Source organism: Papio anubis, chromosome 1 (genome assembly GCF_008728515.1).
Source record: "Papio anubis isolate 15944 chromosome 1, Panubis1.0, whole genome shotgun sequence".
Taxonomy (NCBI): domain Eukaryota; kingdom Metazoa; phylum Chordata; class Mammalia; order Primates; family Cercopithecidae; genus Papio; species Papio anubis.
In genome coordinates this window covers 198680959-198698971 of record NC_044976.1, presented here as the reverse complement: position 1 = coordinate 198698971, position 18013 = coordinate 198680959, and the positions used below count along the sequence as shown (strand labels likewise).

Genomic DNA, 18013 nt, shown 5'->3' with positions numbered 1-18013 from the left:
AGAATACTAAACATGTAACCTCATTTGCAGTGACTGAAGTCATTCTGAGCCTCAATTATGACCCTATTGTAATAAAAGTGTGGAGAGAATATTTTGTGGAGTGTGTAACAAACATCAGAACATGCTCTAGTTAATGTAAAACAAAACAAACCCTCACAAGAGGTTTTCAAAAGTTCTTCTTTAAAAAAGGAACACAGAAAAACAAACTTGTGCTTTGATGTGAATCTAGAAACATACTGTACAATACACAGTGTCACATCCTCCTGAGAACGGGTCAGCCTCCGAATGATAATGCGGTTGCCTGGAAATCCTCCTGTATTCTTTAGTAATCCATGCTGCACAGAGCTAACCTGAATTTTAGCTGTCTTGTCAAGCAAAGTTTCCAAAAATGAAGTTTCTGAGATTAGGACAAGGAAGGGGTGTGTTGGGGAGGGGATGAGACCTTACATATTGAGAGAATATCATCAAGTATTTCAAATCAAATTTTCAAATATTTTTATTAAGTTAGAGAAAAGCTACCTGAATCGTTCTTGTCCTGCTGTATCCCATATTTGTAACTTTACATATTTACCACCAACATTTATTATCTTTGAACCAAATTCCACTCCTATTGTATGATTTGAGTCATCTTTGACTAAAAAAGAAAAACAAGAACAGCATATTTAATTTTAGAACATTAACAGGCTTATAAATTTAAACAAGTGACACTAAAACCAAGAGTAACACCAATGGGGAATGGACATTAGCCATTCATTTCTCCAACATTCCACTGAGAAGATGCATTTAGTTTAAAAGATAATACACATAGCCCCTATTCTCCAACAGACATAAAGATGTTTCTCAAAACCCCTAAACAAATCATACATTTAAAAACCTATGCCTGAAGGTAGCCCTGCCATACCCGAACCACATGCAATTGTGCGCTGTGAAGATGCTCACAGATGGCGACTGCTGACGTACCAGGTACCATTCTGAAGGGCGTAACGCCCAGTGACAGGTCTGGAACTCAGTAAGTAATGAGGTGGAGACAGTTTCAACTACTGTATTTGAATGGTTAAATATTCTAAAGAAATAACAGTGAATGGAAGGAAAAGCAGGGGAAAAGGGAAAAGGAGGAAAAAAATTGAACCAAAGAATAAACACCCTCCAACAAAGCCCAAAACACCCTCCAACAAAGCCCAAAACAAAACCCTATGCGATCTACAGGTGTTTGAGCTTTTATTAATTGTAGTGTTCTATGGAAATGATTTGGGATGAATTTGTTGGAGAAATTAGTACTATTTGAATGGGCAGGAGAGAGGCAAAATAAGTATTTTGCTAAACCCAGCGGGAATACACTGCCTATGAAAGAACATTTCGGTGATGATGAACAGATAAGCTAAAATTGAATATCATGGCTATGCAGTCCATTGGCTAGTTTGTAGTTTGTAATTGCAGAACAAAATTTAATTTTTCCAGGGATCAGGGATGCCACTTGGCAACTGGATTTATTATTCACAGGGCAGAGGGTGCATAAATGGTTACAGTGACTATGCTAGTCTGTTTCATGCCCAGACAGTATAGAACTAGTACGGAAATTCCATTAGGAGTAAACTACCAGGAAAAATGCAGAGTAAAATCCTTCAAAAAACAACAGCTAAAGGCCAGGGGCATCCTGGTTACAAAGAGAGACCTTCCGTTCATCACTGTTGTGAGGAGTTGTGGGGAGGACCATGCAGGGGAGTTCTCTGAGGAGGAGAGAGTGATTACATAAGCTGAGTACTTGGCCCAGTACCCTCTGGGTATTCTTTTCTAAGACTATACCATGCAAAGTCTTGGCAACTTGTAAATAAACTATCCAGTGAATGAACACTTGCTAAATTCAGTAAGGACCAGTTCTGTGACTAAGACACACTGGGTCCATGTCACTAAACAAACAGGCTCCAACAAGCTCTTGGTTGATGAAAATGGAAGTAGCAGAGTAAATTTCTAGCATTTTATTATTCTTCAAAGCTTTCCGCCAAGCCACCCCATACTGGCTCTTTCTCCTTTTTACCCACCACCTACAGTGTCTCACGTAAACTTTCTTAAGATACACTTAATTAAAAAAGACATTCTGTTTTTGAGCCTTCACCCACCTGCCACCAACTAGACAGGTCTTTCTCCACAATTCTTTCCATTATTATAAAAGCATTTTTTTTTTTATTTTAAGGGCCTTTCAAACCTACAGTCTTCTACAGCTTTCCAATGTCTCACATGGTTTGAAATAAAAAATTCAACCTCCCTTACCAAAACAGCGAAGGTTGATGGTAAAAGATGGGCTGTGTGGTCAAGAGGTCTGTTCCTGGCCTATAAAACAGAATTGATGACAGCAACTGCCTTACCTGCCTTAACTACAATACAAGCCCACTATGAGGACCAAATGTTGTTATTTTATCCAAAATGTATGCCTAGAGTTTCTCTGGCTGCTCTGTCAGGAAATGGGATTCCTGCCAGAGAACCCCTTTGCTATCTTCAATATCACTATAAGATCTCTCAGCATTTGGAAAATGTACAGTATAAGTAATCATATATTGAACCATTGTTAAACTGAAATGCTAACTTAATAAAAAATCACATCACCCAAAGTTTAATAACATAACCCTTCAACTTACTTTCAAACTATTACTTTTTTCCTCTGAAAAAAGTTTAAGTTTTACTGTAAACAAATCTGAGCAAGAGAGGGCTCTCAGAAGACATGCATGGGAGAATGACCATTTGATGACACTTACATTTTTTTTCAATAAACTGATGAAGTAAGCAAGATTTGCCAGTTCCTGCATTTCCAATAACCAAGAACTTAAACAAAAAATCTGAAAGATAAAAAGAGACTGTGAAAATAACTTCAAAATGGTGCTGTGAATTTCTTCTTAGATCATGATCATAAAATTTAGTATCTTAGTTGTTAATATAACAGGAAAAAGAGGTAACTGAGTATCTTGTGAAATGACAATATACGTGTTGACTTACCTTCTGACATTTAAGGATTTTAGATATTTGGCTGACATGTTAAGTCAGTGGTTTTCCAAACTGTGCTCTCTGAATAATTACTTTGCAAGCTGAAAGTTTGAAAACTACTGTTGGAATGAATAAAACTTGTCCCTCTGCTAGCCACTATTCAAAGAAATATGCATATTCAGTTGGCAGCAAACTTAGTTTAGAAATTTCAAATGTTTTCTGTACAAAACAGTAAGCCTGGTAGACTTTGAAGAGTCTACTTCTTTCTTCTTTTTAAAAAGCAGGGGAAAAGGGAAAAGGAGGAAAAAAATAAGTTTTGTCTGCACTTGCAGATTTATGTGGTCTTGCTTCTTTTCCCTCATCTGTAATTTGTTAGCAGCATAAGCCATGTTTAGATCAGCACTTCAAGTGTGAAATTTGTCTGATTCAATGACAAACTGAATAATTTTTTCTTTACACATAGTAATACATTCAATTTGGGATATTATTTTTTATAAAATGGAAGTAAAGGATTTCCAAATAGAAATTGTTAATTAGCATGATGTAGTATAGGTAACTTCATATTACCCATATTAATTCACTTTGTTTTTTGTGTTATCAAAGAACCGTACGTAGTTCTGCATAGCTTAAGAGCTGAGGAGCTCGGGAGCACCAGAACACCAACTCCCTCCCCATCTCACTCAGCTGCTAAGTCCACTCCCTACCCTTGCTCCTGACCCACCACTGCTAATCTCCACTGCTGCCTGACTCCTTCTGTGGTCTCAAAGGCTCTGCTCTGTATTCCTGGCTCCCCTGTTTGTACCTTTGAAAGTGTCACCTCCACACTCTTTTCCAGATCAGACCAAGCACTTCCTCCTCAATTAAGCTCCAAGAGTGTGTTCCTTTACTGATGCTTGGCCTAGCTCTGTCACCTGTTTCTTAAGAACTATGTTAATCACCACTGAGAGATGAAGCCTATTCAACCTCTCATAATATTCACATGGTTACAGGCAATCAAACTAAAAATAACGTTATTAGAATTTTGTTGGCATTAAAAAATTCCAGGCTAAGCGCGTTGGCTCACAACTGTAATACCAGCACTTTGGAAGGTTAAGGAGGGAGGACTACTTGAGCCCAGGAGTTCAAGGTCACCCTGGGCAACATATGAAATTCTGTTCCTAAAAAAAATAAAAATAAAAAACTTAGCTGGGTGTGGTAGCACACACCTGTAGTCCCAGCTACTTGCGAGGCTGAGGAGGGTACACACCTGAGTCCAGGGGTTCAAGGCTGCAACAAGTTAGGATCACACCACTACACCCCAGCTTGGGCGACAGAGCACTCTGTCTGTAAACTAATTATTCAATGGATAGGTTAAAGAGTAAAATGGGGCCAGGCGCGGTGGCTCAAGCCTGTAATCCCAGCACTTTGGGAGGCCGAGACGGGCGGATCACGAGGTCAGGAGATTGAGACCATCCTGGCTAACACGGTGAAACCCCGTCTCTACTAGAATATACAAAAAAAAAAAAAAAACTAGCCGGGCGAGGTGGCGGGCGCCTGTGGTCCCAGCTACTCGGGAGGCTGAGGCAGGAGAATGGCGTAAACCCAGGAGGCGGAGCTTGCAGTGAGCTGAGATCCGGCCACTGCACTCCAGCCTGGGCGAGAGCAAGACCTCGGCCTCAAAAAAAAAAAAAAAAAAAAAAAAAAAAAAAAAAGTAAAATGGACAAAACGGAGGAGAGAATTAGTGAATCAGAATAAAACCTGGAGATTTCAGTAGGCTGTACCGAGAGCTAACAGTAGGCTGTTATATACAGAACATATAAAAGAACTCAAGAGACATGGAGGATTGAAGGAAAATATCTAACATGAGTCTAACAGGAATTTTAAAATTAAAAAAATAAGAGAATGAGGGTATACCGAGAGACTACATTTTTTTTTTTTTTTTTTGAGACGGAGTCTTGCTCTGCCGCCCAGGCTGGAGTACAGTGGCCGGATCTCAGCTCACTGCAAGCTCCGCCTCCCAGGTTCAGGCCATTCTCCTGCCTCAGCCTCCCGAGTAGCTGGGACTACAGGCGCCTGCCACCTCGCCCGGCTAGTTTTTTGTATTTTTAGTAGAGACGGGGTTTCACCGTGTTAGCCAGGATGGTCTCGATCTCCTGACCTCGTGATCCGCCCATCTCGGCCTCCCAAAGTGCTGGGATTACAGGCTTGAGCCACCGCGCCCGGCCGAGAGACTACATTTAAAGAAATAATGGCTGAGAATTTTATAGAATTAAAATTAAAGGATTGTTCAAATAAAAATAACTCTGAACCATGAGAAGAATAAATAAGGATAAACCTACACATAAATACGTAATTGTGAAACTGCAGAATAAACACGAAGACTGTAAAAGCAATAAGAAAGAAAGGAAAAAAGGCTTATAAAGAAACTAGGTATCTTGATTCCAAAGGTCCAAAAACAAGGGGGTACTATCCTCACACAGCTGAGAAGAGGGGCAACACTGTTGCATTTGATGTGCAAAAAAATTACCCTTAAAGCCTAGGTGGTCTTCCACTTCCAGGACAATGGAGTAGAAGAACTTTTTCCTATTTTTCTCACTAAGAACAACTAAAAACCCTAGAAAAAGACGGGCGTGATGGCTCATGCCTGTAATCCCAGCACTTTGGGAGACCGAGGCAGGTGGATCACCTGAGTCAGGAGTTCGAGACCAGCCTGGCCAACAGCAAAACCCTGTCTCTACTAAAAGTACAAAAATGAGGCAGGCGTGGTGATGGGTGCCTGTAATCCCAGCTACTCAGAAGGCTGAGGCAGGAGAATCACTGGAACCTGGAAGGTGGATTGCAATGGGCTGAGATTGTGCCACTGCACTCCAGCCTGGGCGACAGAACAAAACTCCGTTCAAAACAAAACAAAACAAAAACCACCCTAGAAAAGAAATAGAAAAGACTCTGAGGCCAGGCGCGGTGGCTCATGCCTGTAATCCCTACACTTTGGGAGGCTGAGACAGGCAGATCACCTGAGGTCAGGAGTTCAAGATCAGCCTGGCCAACACGATGAAACCCTATCTCTACTAACAATCTTTTAAAAATTTAAAAAAAATTAGTCGGGCATGGTGGAGAGCACCTGTAATCCCAGCTACTCAGGAGGCTGAGGCAGGAGAATCGCTTGAACCTGGGAGGCAGAGGTTGCAGTGAAGCAAGATTGCGCCACTGCACCCCAGCCTGGGCAGCAAGAGTGAAACTCCGTCTCAAAAAAAAAAAAAGACTCTGAAAGGGTGGATGGAGCAATAGAAGGCCAGTGTACCAGAGATTTCAGTGTACCAGGAATTTCAGGGCCCAAGGAATGATTTGGAAGGAAGTTTCCTGGGTTCTTTTTGCCTCTTATATCCTAGGCTTGGAGCAGAACAAGCTGGCAACCCAGAAATGCCAATGGATGCAGACAAAAAAAAGTCCTAGCGAAAGCCTGCTCTCTGTAGCCATGGGACCAAAAAAGGGGCAGCCAAGCAAGAGAGAGGAAAACTCTGCCACAATAATGACTCTATTCTAGCCAAGTACCACAGCAAAAACTACAGTCCAACCTGTACCCATGCCAACGAAGGCTGAATGGGGAGCCTAAACTTCCACCCTTGCAAGGCTACACCCAAGCATATCAATATTCCCATAAAGATGGTGTCAGAGAAGATCAAGTAGGGAGCTAGGGCTTTCATCTCTGCTGGCTGGGTAATGAGCTCTTCTGTGCCCCTGCCACAGTGTCAGTGGAGGTCACCAGGGAAAGGGGGATGAGAACATTCTAATCCTTACCCAGCAGTAACAAGATGAATTCCTCTCATGTGTCAATGGAAGCAAGTGGGGAATCTGAACTTCTAGATTCCAGAATCCAGACATGATGGCAGTGATCAGGTAGTGTCCAAGACAGGAAGACAATTAAAAGACTTAAATAAAGATCTAAGGTCCTATAACAAAATAGAAAAATATCCAGGTTTCAGTTGAAAACTCCTCATCATACCAAGAACCAGGAAGACCTCAAACTGAAAGAAAAAAGGTAACAGACATATTCCTATATCAAGATGACAAATGTTAGAATTATCTGACAAAGATTTTAAAGCAGCCATCATAAAAATGTTCCAACAAGTAACACAAACATGCTTGAAATAAATGAAAAAATTAGAAATCATCAGCAAAGAACTAGAAAGTCTCAGCAAAGAACTAGAAGATACACAGAAGAACCAACCAGAAATTTTAAAACAGAAAAATAAAACTACCAAAATAAAAGTTCAGTGGATCGGCTTGACAGCAGAATGGAAGTGACAGGAAAGAATCAGTGAACTAGATGACAAAATGATAAAGTATCCAATCTGAACAACAAAGAATAAAAGGCTGAAATAAATAAACAGAGCCTCAAAGACCTGGTGACAATAAAAAAGATCTAACATTCATGTCACTGGAGTCCTGGAAGGAGAGGACAAAGAGCAAGTGATTGAAAAAAGCACTCCAAGAAATAGCACTGAAAACTTAACTTTGGTGAGAGACATCAATTTACAGATTTGAAATGATGAATGAACCCAAACAGGATAAACCCAAACAAGTCTGTGACAAGATCATAACTAAACTTCTGAAAACTGAAGAGAAATAAAAAGTCTTACAGGTAGCCAGAGAAAAACGATACTGTATCCAAAAGAGAAATACAGTTCAAATAACAGCAGATTTGTCATCTGAAGCCAGGGAGGCCATAAGAGAGTGATTGTATTTTTCAAGTGCTCAAAGAAAGAAAACCTTTCAACCCAGAACCCTATGTCCTGTGAAACTATTTTTCTGGAATAAAGGGTAAATGAAGACATTCTCTGATTTAAAAAAAAAAAATTAACAGAATTTATCACCAAGAAATCTGCCTGCAAAAGAACAGCTAAAGGAATTTCTCTGAACAGGAAGAAAATGATAAAAGAAGGAATCTTGGAACATCAGAGTGGAAGAAAGAACACGGAAAGCAAAAATATGGGCAAATACAATAAGGCTTTCCTTCTTATCTTGAGTCTTCTTCATTATGTTTAACTGTTTAAGAAAAATAGTATTATCTATATGATTCTAAAATATGTAAAGGAAATACTTAAGACAATTAAAACAAGACAGGATAAAAAGATGAAAATAGTGAACTATGATATATATATATATATAACTATGATAAGTTATATATATATAAAGTAAGACATAGAGTGACCACTGAAACAGCCATGAGCAGAGATACATTCAAAAACACTCTTGGTAAATCAAACAGAATTCTTTAAAAACGGCCAGTCAAGGCAGGCTGGAAAAGAAAACTGAGAAATAAAATGGCAAAACTGAGTCATACAATATCAATAATTATATTAAATGTAAATGGAATAAATACACCAATTAAATGACAAAGATTGGAAGACTGACTTAAAAAGCATGACCTAATCATACACCATCTACAAGAAACTCACTTCAGTTATAATGATATGGACTGCTGAAAGAATGGAAAAGGATATATCATGCAAACATTAATCAAAGAAAAACAGGGCTGGCTGTATTAATATCATATAGACTTCAGAACAAAGAAAATAACCAGAGACAGAAAGGGCCATTACATAACTATTAATACATAAGGGTAAAGCCACCAATAAGATATAGGTATCTTGAACATGTATATGCCAAACGGCTGTAAAATATGTCAAGCAAAAACTAACAGAATTAAAAGGACAGACAAACCCACCATTATAGCCCGAGATTTTAACGCTAAGTAAAATGTTAACTGGATGGTTGGCAGTTTCTTATAAAACTAAACATTTAAGTACCATATGATTCAGCAACTGCACTCCTAGACATTCATCTCGGAGAAATGAAGACTTTGTGTCATATAAAACCCTGTATATGAATGTTTATGGCAGTTGTATTGGTATAGCCCAAAACTGGAAACAACCCAGATGTTCTTTAACAGGTAAATTGTTAGACAATCTTTGGTACACTCATAACAAGGAATGCTACTCAGCAATAACAAGGATTAAATTGTCAACACATGCAATAACCTGGATGTATCTCCAGAGAATTATACTGAGTGAAAAAGTCAATCCCAAAAAATTGCAAGTGCAAGATTCCATTTATATAACATTCTTAAAATGACAAAACTATAGAAATGGAGAATAGATTCGTGGTTGCCAAAGGCTAAGGGAAATGTGGTGATAGGAAGGAAGTCTGTGCCTATAAAAGGGCAACAGGAGAGATCTTTGTGGTGATGGAAGTGTCCTGGATCTGTGTCAACGTCAATATCCTAGTGATATTCTGCAATGATTTTGTAAGTTTTTCCCATTGGAGAAAACTAGGAAAAGGGTGCATGAGAACTCCGTATTTTTTCTTACAACTATATGAATCTACAATGATCTCAAAATAGAAAGCTTAACTGAAAAAAAAATATTATATTATCAGACAATGACTCTGTAAGTTTACTATGCACAGTCCCCAAACTGGAAGAATTAGCAAAGGATTCAAGAAGGAAACAATACCAGAAGGAAGGAGTAGCAGAAAAGCAGCTGAGCTGTCTATTAATTCTTTTTCCTTGTGGTGATACATGTATTTAGATAACATAGATAATACTATATGGACGATGAATTATTCCTTGGTAGATGATGAGAATCCAACTTCAGGAGGAGTTTCAGTTAGTGCTGAATTACCTGGATCTCACAGAAATCATTCTGGCAGGAATGTATGGCATCATGTTCTCTCAGAGTGTTCAACATTTGCTGGTTTGCAGCAATGATGATCTCACTCATCATGACTCCATATCAGAATATGGCAGAATCTGTACTAGTTTTATGGGTTTATTTTGCATTTTTAATCTGTGGTTTTCTCTTTCTTTTTCCTTGCTTAACAGTGGATGACATATATATAGCATACCAAGTGTATGTTTTATATGTTAAGTGTATAGTGCTTAACAACTACAGAACATTCTAATCCTTACCCAGCAGTAACAAGATGAATTCCTCTCATGTGTCAATGGAAGCAAGTGGGGAATCTGAACTTCTAGATTCCAGGTGAATAGCCATATTACAGAGTAATTAATGAAGGGAAAATGCCTATGTAGGTTATATAAGATAACTAAATGTGAACTGGTTAAATAATTGTGTCCACCTAAATTAGATTTGGTGTTTATTATAGTGAACGTTAACTTGAGGGCTCAAACTCACGATAAATTTTTCTCGTTCAGTTTATGATAATTACATTCACCCGATGAGGGTTTCCTATAGAATGAATTAAGCTTGAAGGGAAAGACCACACCCCAAAGCAGAAAATCTAAAACAGATACATCCTACTAATGTACTTTTAACTTTCCACATGAAATGTCAAATGAGATGACAGGAAAGGTATCAAATAATTAGAATTCAATCTTGGGCAAATGTCAGCCATTCAGGAACACAGACAAAATAAAGACTAGGAAAAAATGGCCTCCTACCCACTGAAATAGCAAACATAAAGCCAAAAAAGATTAACTCTACAGGAGACACCTCATTTGGAATTGACTGACTTGTTTTACATTCACTTCAAACAGCACTATTGCCTAATGCCCCAAACTGCAGCAGATCAAAGGTATATACTGAAGTAGGACTGTGAACTACAGGCACAAAGGCAGATGGGGACAGCAGGGGATGAGCTAGAAAGTGACCATAATAGCACAGCACATTTTGTGCAGCAGTTGATAGTCAAGGATGACCTTGAGTGTTCAAGAAAATTAAGCTATATTCAGCAGACAAGATGACCTCTGCCTTCCTAGTTTTTTCCCCAAGCAATGGTCTTGCTTTCGAGATTTCCAAAGGTCAGAAAGGAAGCACGAATGTATGGCCTCTCACCGTATGATGCACTTCATGTGTCTTACTTCCTGGCAGAAGAGGCTAAGTGCCGTGGTATAGCATTAGAATTTGGGTAGAATGGAGTCATTTAAACAAGGTTTCCTTCTTTAGGAATTAAAGGCTTAGGATCTGTGATTATGAAAACTGAGATAAGAGATGCTGAAGGTTCTGAGGAGGAATAGGCTTTAAGGCAAAACAATAAATTGCAAATTCAGAGATTAAGTTGAAAATACCTGTAAGTCAACACAGTGGAGATTTGGGGAAGCAGTTCTCATAAGGGCTGAATGTGAAAAGAGAAGCTAAGTGAGAAAAAGGCTGCCAAGTGTCCACTGACTGATCATCAGCATCCCTGGTGAAACCAACATCGCTTCAGGTGGGGGCAAAATCCTAATTACAGTCAGTTGAAGAATGAAGGAAGACAGACACTGTTGACAAAAAGTACTGACAGCTCTTATAAGCAATTTAGCTGTGAGGGAAAGGAGAGACAGAGGTTGTTAAAGGAGGAAGGCGCAAAGCCAGGAAGCTACCAGTGGAAAGAGAAAGGAGGGGAACAGACATGATGGGTGAAGTGGGGACCTGAAGCTTTAGAGATGGGGTCCAAAGTAGAAGGCTGGGGTTAGTTTTAGACAAGAGAGACCTTCTTCTGAGACGACATAGAAAGGGTTAAGGATGAGGTAAGCAAGTTTGCAGACATGGCATCTTTTCCTTACATCTACTGGTGGTCATCTACTAGGAGTGAGAGAATGGGCTTGAGGAGATGCGTGAAGGTTTAAAATAGCTGATGTGGAGAAAGACAGAGGTGACCAGGATAAGAAAAATGATTGCTAAGTATTACTGAGTACCCAGCTGGAAGCAGAGACCATACATCTGCAATGATCTCAATCTAAAAGGAGCTCTGTCTGCACAGCAGGCAAGGCAGACGGCTGGGTAGCCAGGGCTGGAGCTGTGCAAAGTGTGTGTAGCTGAAAGAAAAAGGACGAGGTGGAAGGAAATGCCATGGGTGTCTTATCTGAAGAGAGAGCAGCTCATTGCCCGAAAAGAAGAAAGGGGCCAGGCATGGTGGATCATGCCTGTAATCCCAGCACTTTGGGAGGCCAAGGTGGGCAGATCACTTGAGGTTAGGAGATCGAGACCAGCCTGGCCAACATGGTGAAACCCGACTCTACTAAAAATACAAAAATTAGCCAGGTGTGGCGGCACACACTTGTAATCCCAGCGACTCAGGAGGCTGAGGCACAAGAATCACTTGAACCTAGGAGGTGGAGGTTTCAGTGAGCTGAGATAGTGCCACTGCACTCCAGACTGGGCAACAGAGTGAGACTCCGTCTCAAAACAAACAAACAAACATAAATAAAAAAAAAAGAAGAAGAAAGGGAGGAGATGGACCAGCAGCCTGCAGCTCTGAAAGTGAAGAATGGATGGAGTTGGAGTGGTCAGAATGGGATAGGTGACAAAGTCCAGGGAGCAGCCAGGGAAGGGAGTACCTGAAGAGGTGGTAGAAGAGATGTAACTTCATCCTGACTAGAGATCAAGTCAAGGAACTGTGGAGCTGAGTTGTTGACTGACCTCTGCAAGGACACTGCAGTGACCCAGGATCCGTCAGGAGTTGGAGCAAAGAACAAGACCATATGACAGATGACCTTGTTGAGTAAGGACTATCCCCAGGGTCATCAGATAACAGCAACGAGGAGCCGGGAGAGGACAGAATATAAGATGACAGGTACTTTAAAGGACAAAAAGTCTCGGTACAATGGTCAGGGAGGAATTGAACAGTGGAAACCTTGATGAAATGCTGGTTAGGAGAGGTGGAAGGTTTGGGCAGCAGAGGAACACATGACTTGTGGAGGAGAAGAATAAGAAGTAAAGGAGGTGGAACATGCAGCAAAAGTTAATCATGGGACTCTGCAGTGTGCCTGTGGGAGCCGCGGTTCACCTAAGCCTGAATTAAACGTTGTCGGCACAGAGGAATCCTGACCCTTGTAAATTTAACATCTGCAGCATAGGCTCCCCAACAATTGCTCCAGGTTCGTGATTGGGTCTTTGGTTTTCCTGACCCATTCGTTGGGATCACATGCACTGAGGAAGCTGATGTGAGGAAGCCAGTTACTTAGCAGGCCAGCTCTTTGCTATTTTCCACTGATATAACAATTTTTATTTTTATATATATATATATAAAATAATTATATATAATTGTAAATGATTTATATATAAACTATTTAAAATACATATATATATATAATGTATCTATATTATATATAGATATATAGTTCTTCTAAAGCGGAAAACTACTCCCATCCTGGCCTAGGAGGCTCTCATATCCTCATGAACCCAGGTTCCAGGTGCTGTGGAACCCAGGTTCCAGCATCAGCGGTGCGGATGCTGAATGGCAAGCTGCAAGACAGTCAGCACAGCTGCTCAAGTCACTGTGACGAAGAACTTTGGAATGAAACCCAATTTTCTTACCTTTTAATCATGTAAACTGGCCCTAATTTAACTTTCCTTTGCATCTTTCAGGGTAAACAGTAACTTAAACCATGTTAAGAAGTTAGCTCAAAAGACTCTGAAACCAAATAGATCCAGGAGGTAAGGATGGGGAAGAATCAAAAATGGACTCTAACTTTATCTTCTAGGCAAACACAGGAAAAATAGAAGACGGGTATAGGCGTGAGTAGTTTGTTGGGTTTGGGACGTATTGTGTTCAGATGCCAGGAGGCCACCGAGGTGTAGTTAGGTAGCTGAAAATAAGACCTGTAGTTTGAGTGAAGGATGCGATGAGAAATATAGATGTTACAGTCATCAGCGCATCAGCAGTAAATCACAGGCATGGGCTGGAATACTTTACAGTTTAAATGACCATGAGAAAGAATAATATTTTGTTTTTTCAAAAAATCGTGTTTTCAGAGTCTCCCTGGACCAACAGCACCTGCATGGCCCGGAAGCTGGTCAGATGCAGATCTCCCTCACCCTCTAAGTCAGGATCTACATTTTAACACACCAGGGGTCTTGTGTGCACATTAGTTTGATAAGCACTGGTGCAATGTTTCCTAAACTTTGGTACTTGAAATGTTCACCAGCTTTCAGTGAATGAGAAAAAGAAAATGACAAACATGTCTAATCATATATTTATTCAACTTAAAGAAATGTCCTTTGTTTTGGTGTTACAGGATTCCTTTGCTGACATGTTTACCTGTTCTTTCATGAAATTAAGGTAAAGGGCAATTGGGGTGATTTCCCTAACAGCAAGTTATTTCATACTTTATTGGAACCAGGTGACTTTGAAATGCTATTTACAGCCGGGCGTGGTGGCTCACGCCTGTAATCCCAGCACTTTGGGAGGCTGAGGAGGGCGGATCATGAGGTCAGGAGTTTGGAGGCCAGCCTGACCAACACAGTGAAACCCTGTCTCTACTAAAAATACAAAAAAAATTAGCTAGGTGTGGTGGCGGGCACCCGTAGTCCCAGCTACTTGGGAGGCTGAGGCAGGAGAATCGCTTGAACCCAAGAGGTGGAAGTCGCACCACTGCACTCCAGCCTGGGCAACAGTGCGAGACTCTGTCTCAAAGAAAAAAAAAAAAAAAGAAAAGAAATGTTACTTCCTTTATCAAGGATATCTTCTTCACTCCATCTTGCTTTGTCATCCTAAATTTCTCCATGAGTTGTATTTTGATGAGCAAAGCCTATATTTTAGTTTCTTAGGGCTGTCATCACAAAGAACCACAAACTGGGAAGCTTAAAACAACAGAAGTTTATTGTCTCACAGTCTGGAGGCCAGGCGTTCAAATTCAAAGTGCTGGTAGGGTCAAGCTCTCTCTGAAGGCTCTAGGGAAGGATCCCTCCTTACCTCTGGCTTCTGGTGGTTGCCAGCCATCCCTTGGCATTCCTTGGCTGCTAGATGCATCCTTCCAATCTTGGCCTCCATCCTCACATCTCTTTCTCCCCGAATACATGTGTGTCTAAGTTTCCCTCGTCTTATAAGGACACCAGGCAACGAATTAGGGCCCACCGTAATTCAGTATGATGACCTCATCTTAACTTGATTACATCTGCAAAGATCTTATTTCCAAATGCGGTCACATTCATGGGTACTAGGGGTTAGGACTTAAACAGATATTTTGGGGAACACAATTCAACCCAAACAGCCTACAATGATACAGTTTTAAAGGAAAATATTCTGATAATTCTCAAAATTATATGGCAAGGCCGGGCGCGGTGGCTCAAGCCTGTAATCCCAGCACTTTGGGAGGCCGAGACGGGCGGATCACGAGGTCAGGAGATCGAGACCATCCTGGCTAACACGGTGAAACCCCGTCTCTACTAAAATACAAAAAAAAAAATTAGCCGGGCAAGGTGGCGGGCGCTTGTACTCCCAGCTACTCGGGAGGCTGAGGCAGGAGAATGGCGGGAACCCAGGAGGCGGAGCTTGCAGTGAGCTGAGATTCGGCCACTGCACTCCAGCCTGGGCAACAGAGCCAGACTCCGTCTCAAAAAAAATAATAAAAAAAAAATTATATGGCAAATACTGTAATACTGTGCTGTTTTCAAAATGAAGCACAAAATAAAAACATTAAGAGTATATTTTAATAAAAATGAGCATAGAACCAGCAATTTGAGTTGTATTCTTTTCATATATTATTCCCATTGTAGATGGCATAAACTCTAATATATGTAGAGATTTTGTATTAGATTTTTCCTCACTCTCAAACTGTCCCAGCACTTAAATTTTAAAAGAAATTTCTGGCATTTTCCCACCACATATACCTTTTAGCTCTTTTCTGAACATTGCTGCTTGGCATCAAAATTACTTTCAGCCAGTTTGTCATCTCCCAGGTCTCAGATGCCTGAAGCAGAGTTCCTTGGGAAGTCCCAAGCTGTACTAACCGGCCAGGGCTTTAAGAATGTAGTGTATCTAATGACATTTGGGAGAATTTCGTTTCATATTCAGATTAAGGGTTACATCCGAAACCTAAGATTTCAATTTGCTTCATGATATTACATAAAGTACAATATTCATGTGGTGACTTCAAAGCAACAAAAAATGTTCAACACTACTCAGTCTATGGAAGGTGAAATACTGTTTTAATATGTTAAAAAGCATATTAAATGAACACATTAATGAAAGGTAGCTCATTAACAGTACATTTTAGCAGGGCACAGTGGCTCATGCCTGTGATCTCAACACTTTGGGAGGTGGAGGCATGAGGATCACTTGAGCCCAGGAGTTCGAGATGAGACTGCAACAGTGAGAGACCTCGTCTTGACAAAAAAAATAAAAAAATAAAAAAAATTAGCCAGGTGTGGTGGCATGCACCTGTGGTCCCAGCTGCTCAGGAGGATGAAGTGGGAGGATTACTTGAGCTAGGGAGGTGGAGGCTGCAGTGAACCATGATTGTGTCACTGCACTCTAGTCTAGGTGACAGAGTGAGGTCCTGTCACAAAAAGAAAAAAAAAAGAAAAAAAACCCCAAAAACAAAAACCCAGTACATTTCATGCACTGGCCCTTGATTTTTCCTCATCTCTCTGTCAAGCTACACAGAGCTTCCTTTTACAGAAGAGCAAATGAGCACAGAGTACAAAGGAGTTTAAAGGTTAGGCAAACATTCCTTCACCAGCTCAGAGGCAAATATCCAGAAGGGAGCCTGACTGTTTCACTTTTAAGGAACAATGCCATATAAATATGGCCACTGATACGTCCAAGTGACAGCCTAGGACTTGGTTCTAGGTGACTTTTACTTCAGCTTGGCAAACTTCAGCTGTCCTGCTTGCTCTTTCTAAAGCTCATTTTCTTTTTTGGAGAGTCTCACTCTGTCATCCAGGTTGGAGTGCAGTGGCGCAATCTTGGCTCACTGCAACCTTTGCCTCCTGGGTTCAAGCAATTCTCATGCCTCAGCCTCCCGAGTAGCTGGGACTACAAGCGTACCACCATGCCCAGGTAATTTTTCGTATTTTTAATAGGGTTGGGGTTTCGCCATGTTGGCCAGGCTGGTATCGAACTCCTGAGCTCCAGTGATCTGCCCCCTCGGCCTTCCAAAGTGCTGGGATTACAGGCGTGAGCCATCACGTCTGGCCTCATTTTCTATTTATTAGTTTCTACTAGTTTTCGATTAATTTCCTCTATTAGAAGAAAAGATTCAATTCAGAACTGCAAAGTAAAAACATACTTGGAAGTTATCATGAAATAAGAATACTAATGGTTAAAGCCTTATGATCAGAATGCAATCAATCTGTGAAGCTCAAAAGTTCAGTTAACTGTGTCTGAAGTGGAGATGCCAAAGATATGCTCTATTTTATCAGTTGTTATCATTGCGTAAACAAAAAATGAAACATAAAAGGTCCTTTCTTACTGATTCATGACCCCCACTTGCTTTTCTTCTTTGGACATTCCACCCTTCCCTTGTGCTCTGTGCTCCTTACTCAGGTTAAAGAAACTCAGCGTGGGCTAAAGAGCACTTGAAAATAAAGAAGTGCAAAGATGCAACCAATAATTGCTAAAGAGCATGTTTTCCTTACAACATTTCTGACTGTGGTTCTCTACAGGAAGAACCAGACCACTGCCATTTGCAGAAGCATTTGCAAACACTTGTCCTGATGAAGGCATCGACTTACTGGAGGATTTCCTAAGCCTTCTAGGAACAGATGTCATGCCCCTGTGTCACCAAGAACAGGGCAGTACCAGTCACAGGAGTCACTCACTGAAGGTGGACCAAAGGCACTGTGACCCCAGCATGGAAGCCCTTCCAAAAGTTCCCATTTTTTCTTACAAGACAGACTCACGCCTTCCTCAAGGCCCTCTCCTCTCTGTCTCCTCATCCATCTCTCCAGCGTGGTGCTCAAAACACACCCTTCTTGAGTTGCCCTTCCCACAGGCCTGAGATGTTTTGTGTGTTGCCTGGTTAATGCCTCCCCGACACCCCCTGTCTGGGTCACCTTTCTTTCTAACACACTTTCACGGACCACACTCCTTAAGAACTCTTGGCTGGTTTTTAATTATTCACTCATTAGTATCACAATTGGATGAATACTGCATTCCCTCAATAGACGGTAGGCTCCATGAGACTAGAGCCGTGTCTGCTGTCTTTCTGCAGGACTTACAGCCCTCCCAGCACGGTGCCCGCTTCCCTGATGCCATTCCACAGTATTTGTTGCCGAGAAGGAGGCAGCACGCCAGGACAGATGGAGACAGGACTAATTTGGCTTGAGGTAT

General features: G+C 40.9%; 1 protein-coding gene across 5 annotated transcripts in view; it reads right to left on the bottom strand.

Annotated features, from left to right (window-relative positions):
• The window catches only part of RAB4A (RAB4A, member RAS oncogene family), a 35013-nt gene that overhangs the window by 15763 nt on the left and 1237 nt on the right, over positions 1-18013 (bottom strand). For 3 of the 5 annotated variants that reach the window (XM_003893793.4, XM_021931183.2, XM_009197909.3), the window contains exons 2-3: positions 2751-2831; positions 520-634 (exon numbers count right to left, since the gene is read on the bottom strand). The exons of 1 other annotated variant lie outside the window; for it this stretch is intronic. In XM_003893793.4, coding sequence (XP_003893842.1) covers positions 520-634; positions 2751-2831 — 196 coding nt within the window. The remainder of the gene's footprint in view (positions 1-519; positions 635-2750; positions 2832-18013) is intronic. One more of the 5 variants, XM_021931188.2, reaches the window with a different exon arrangement.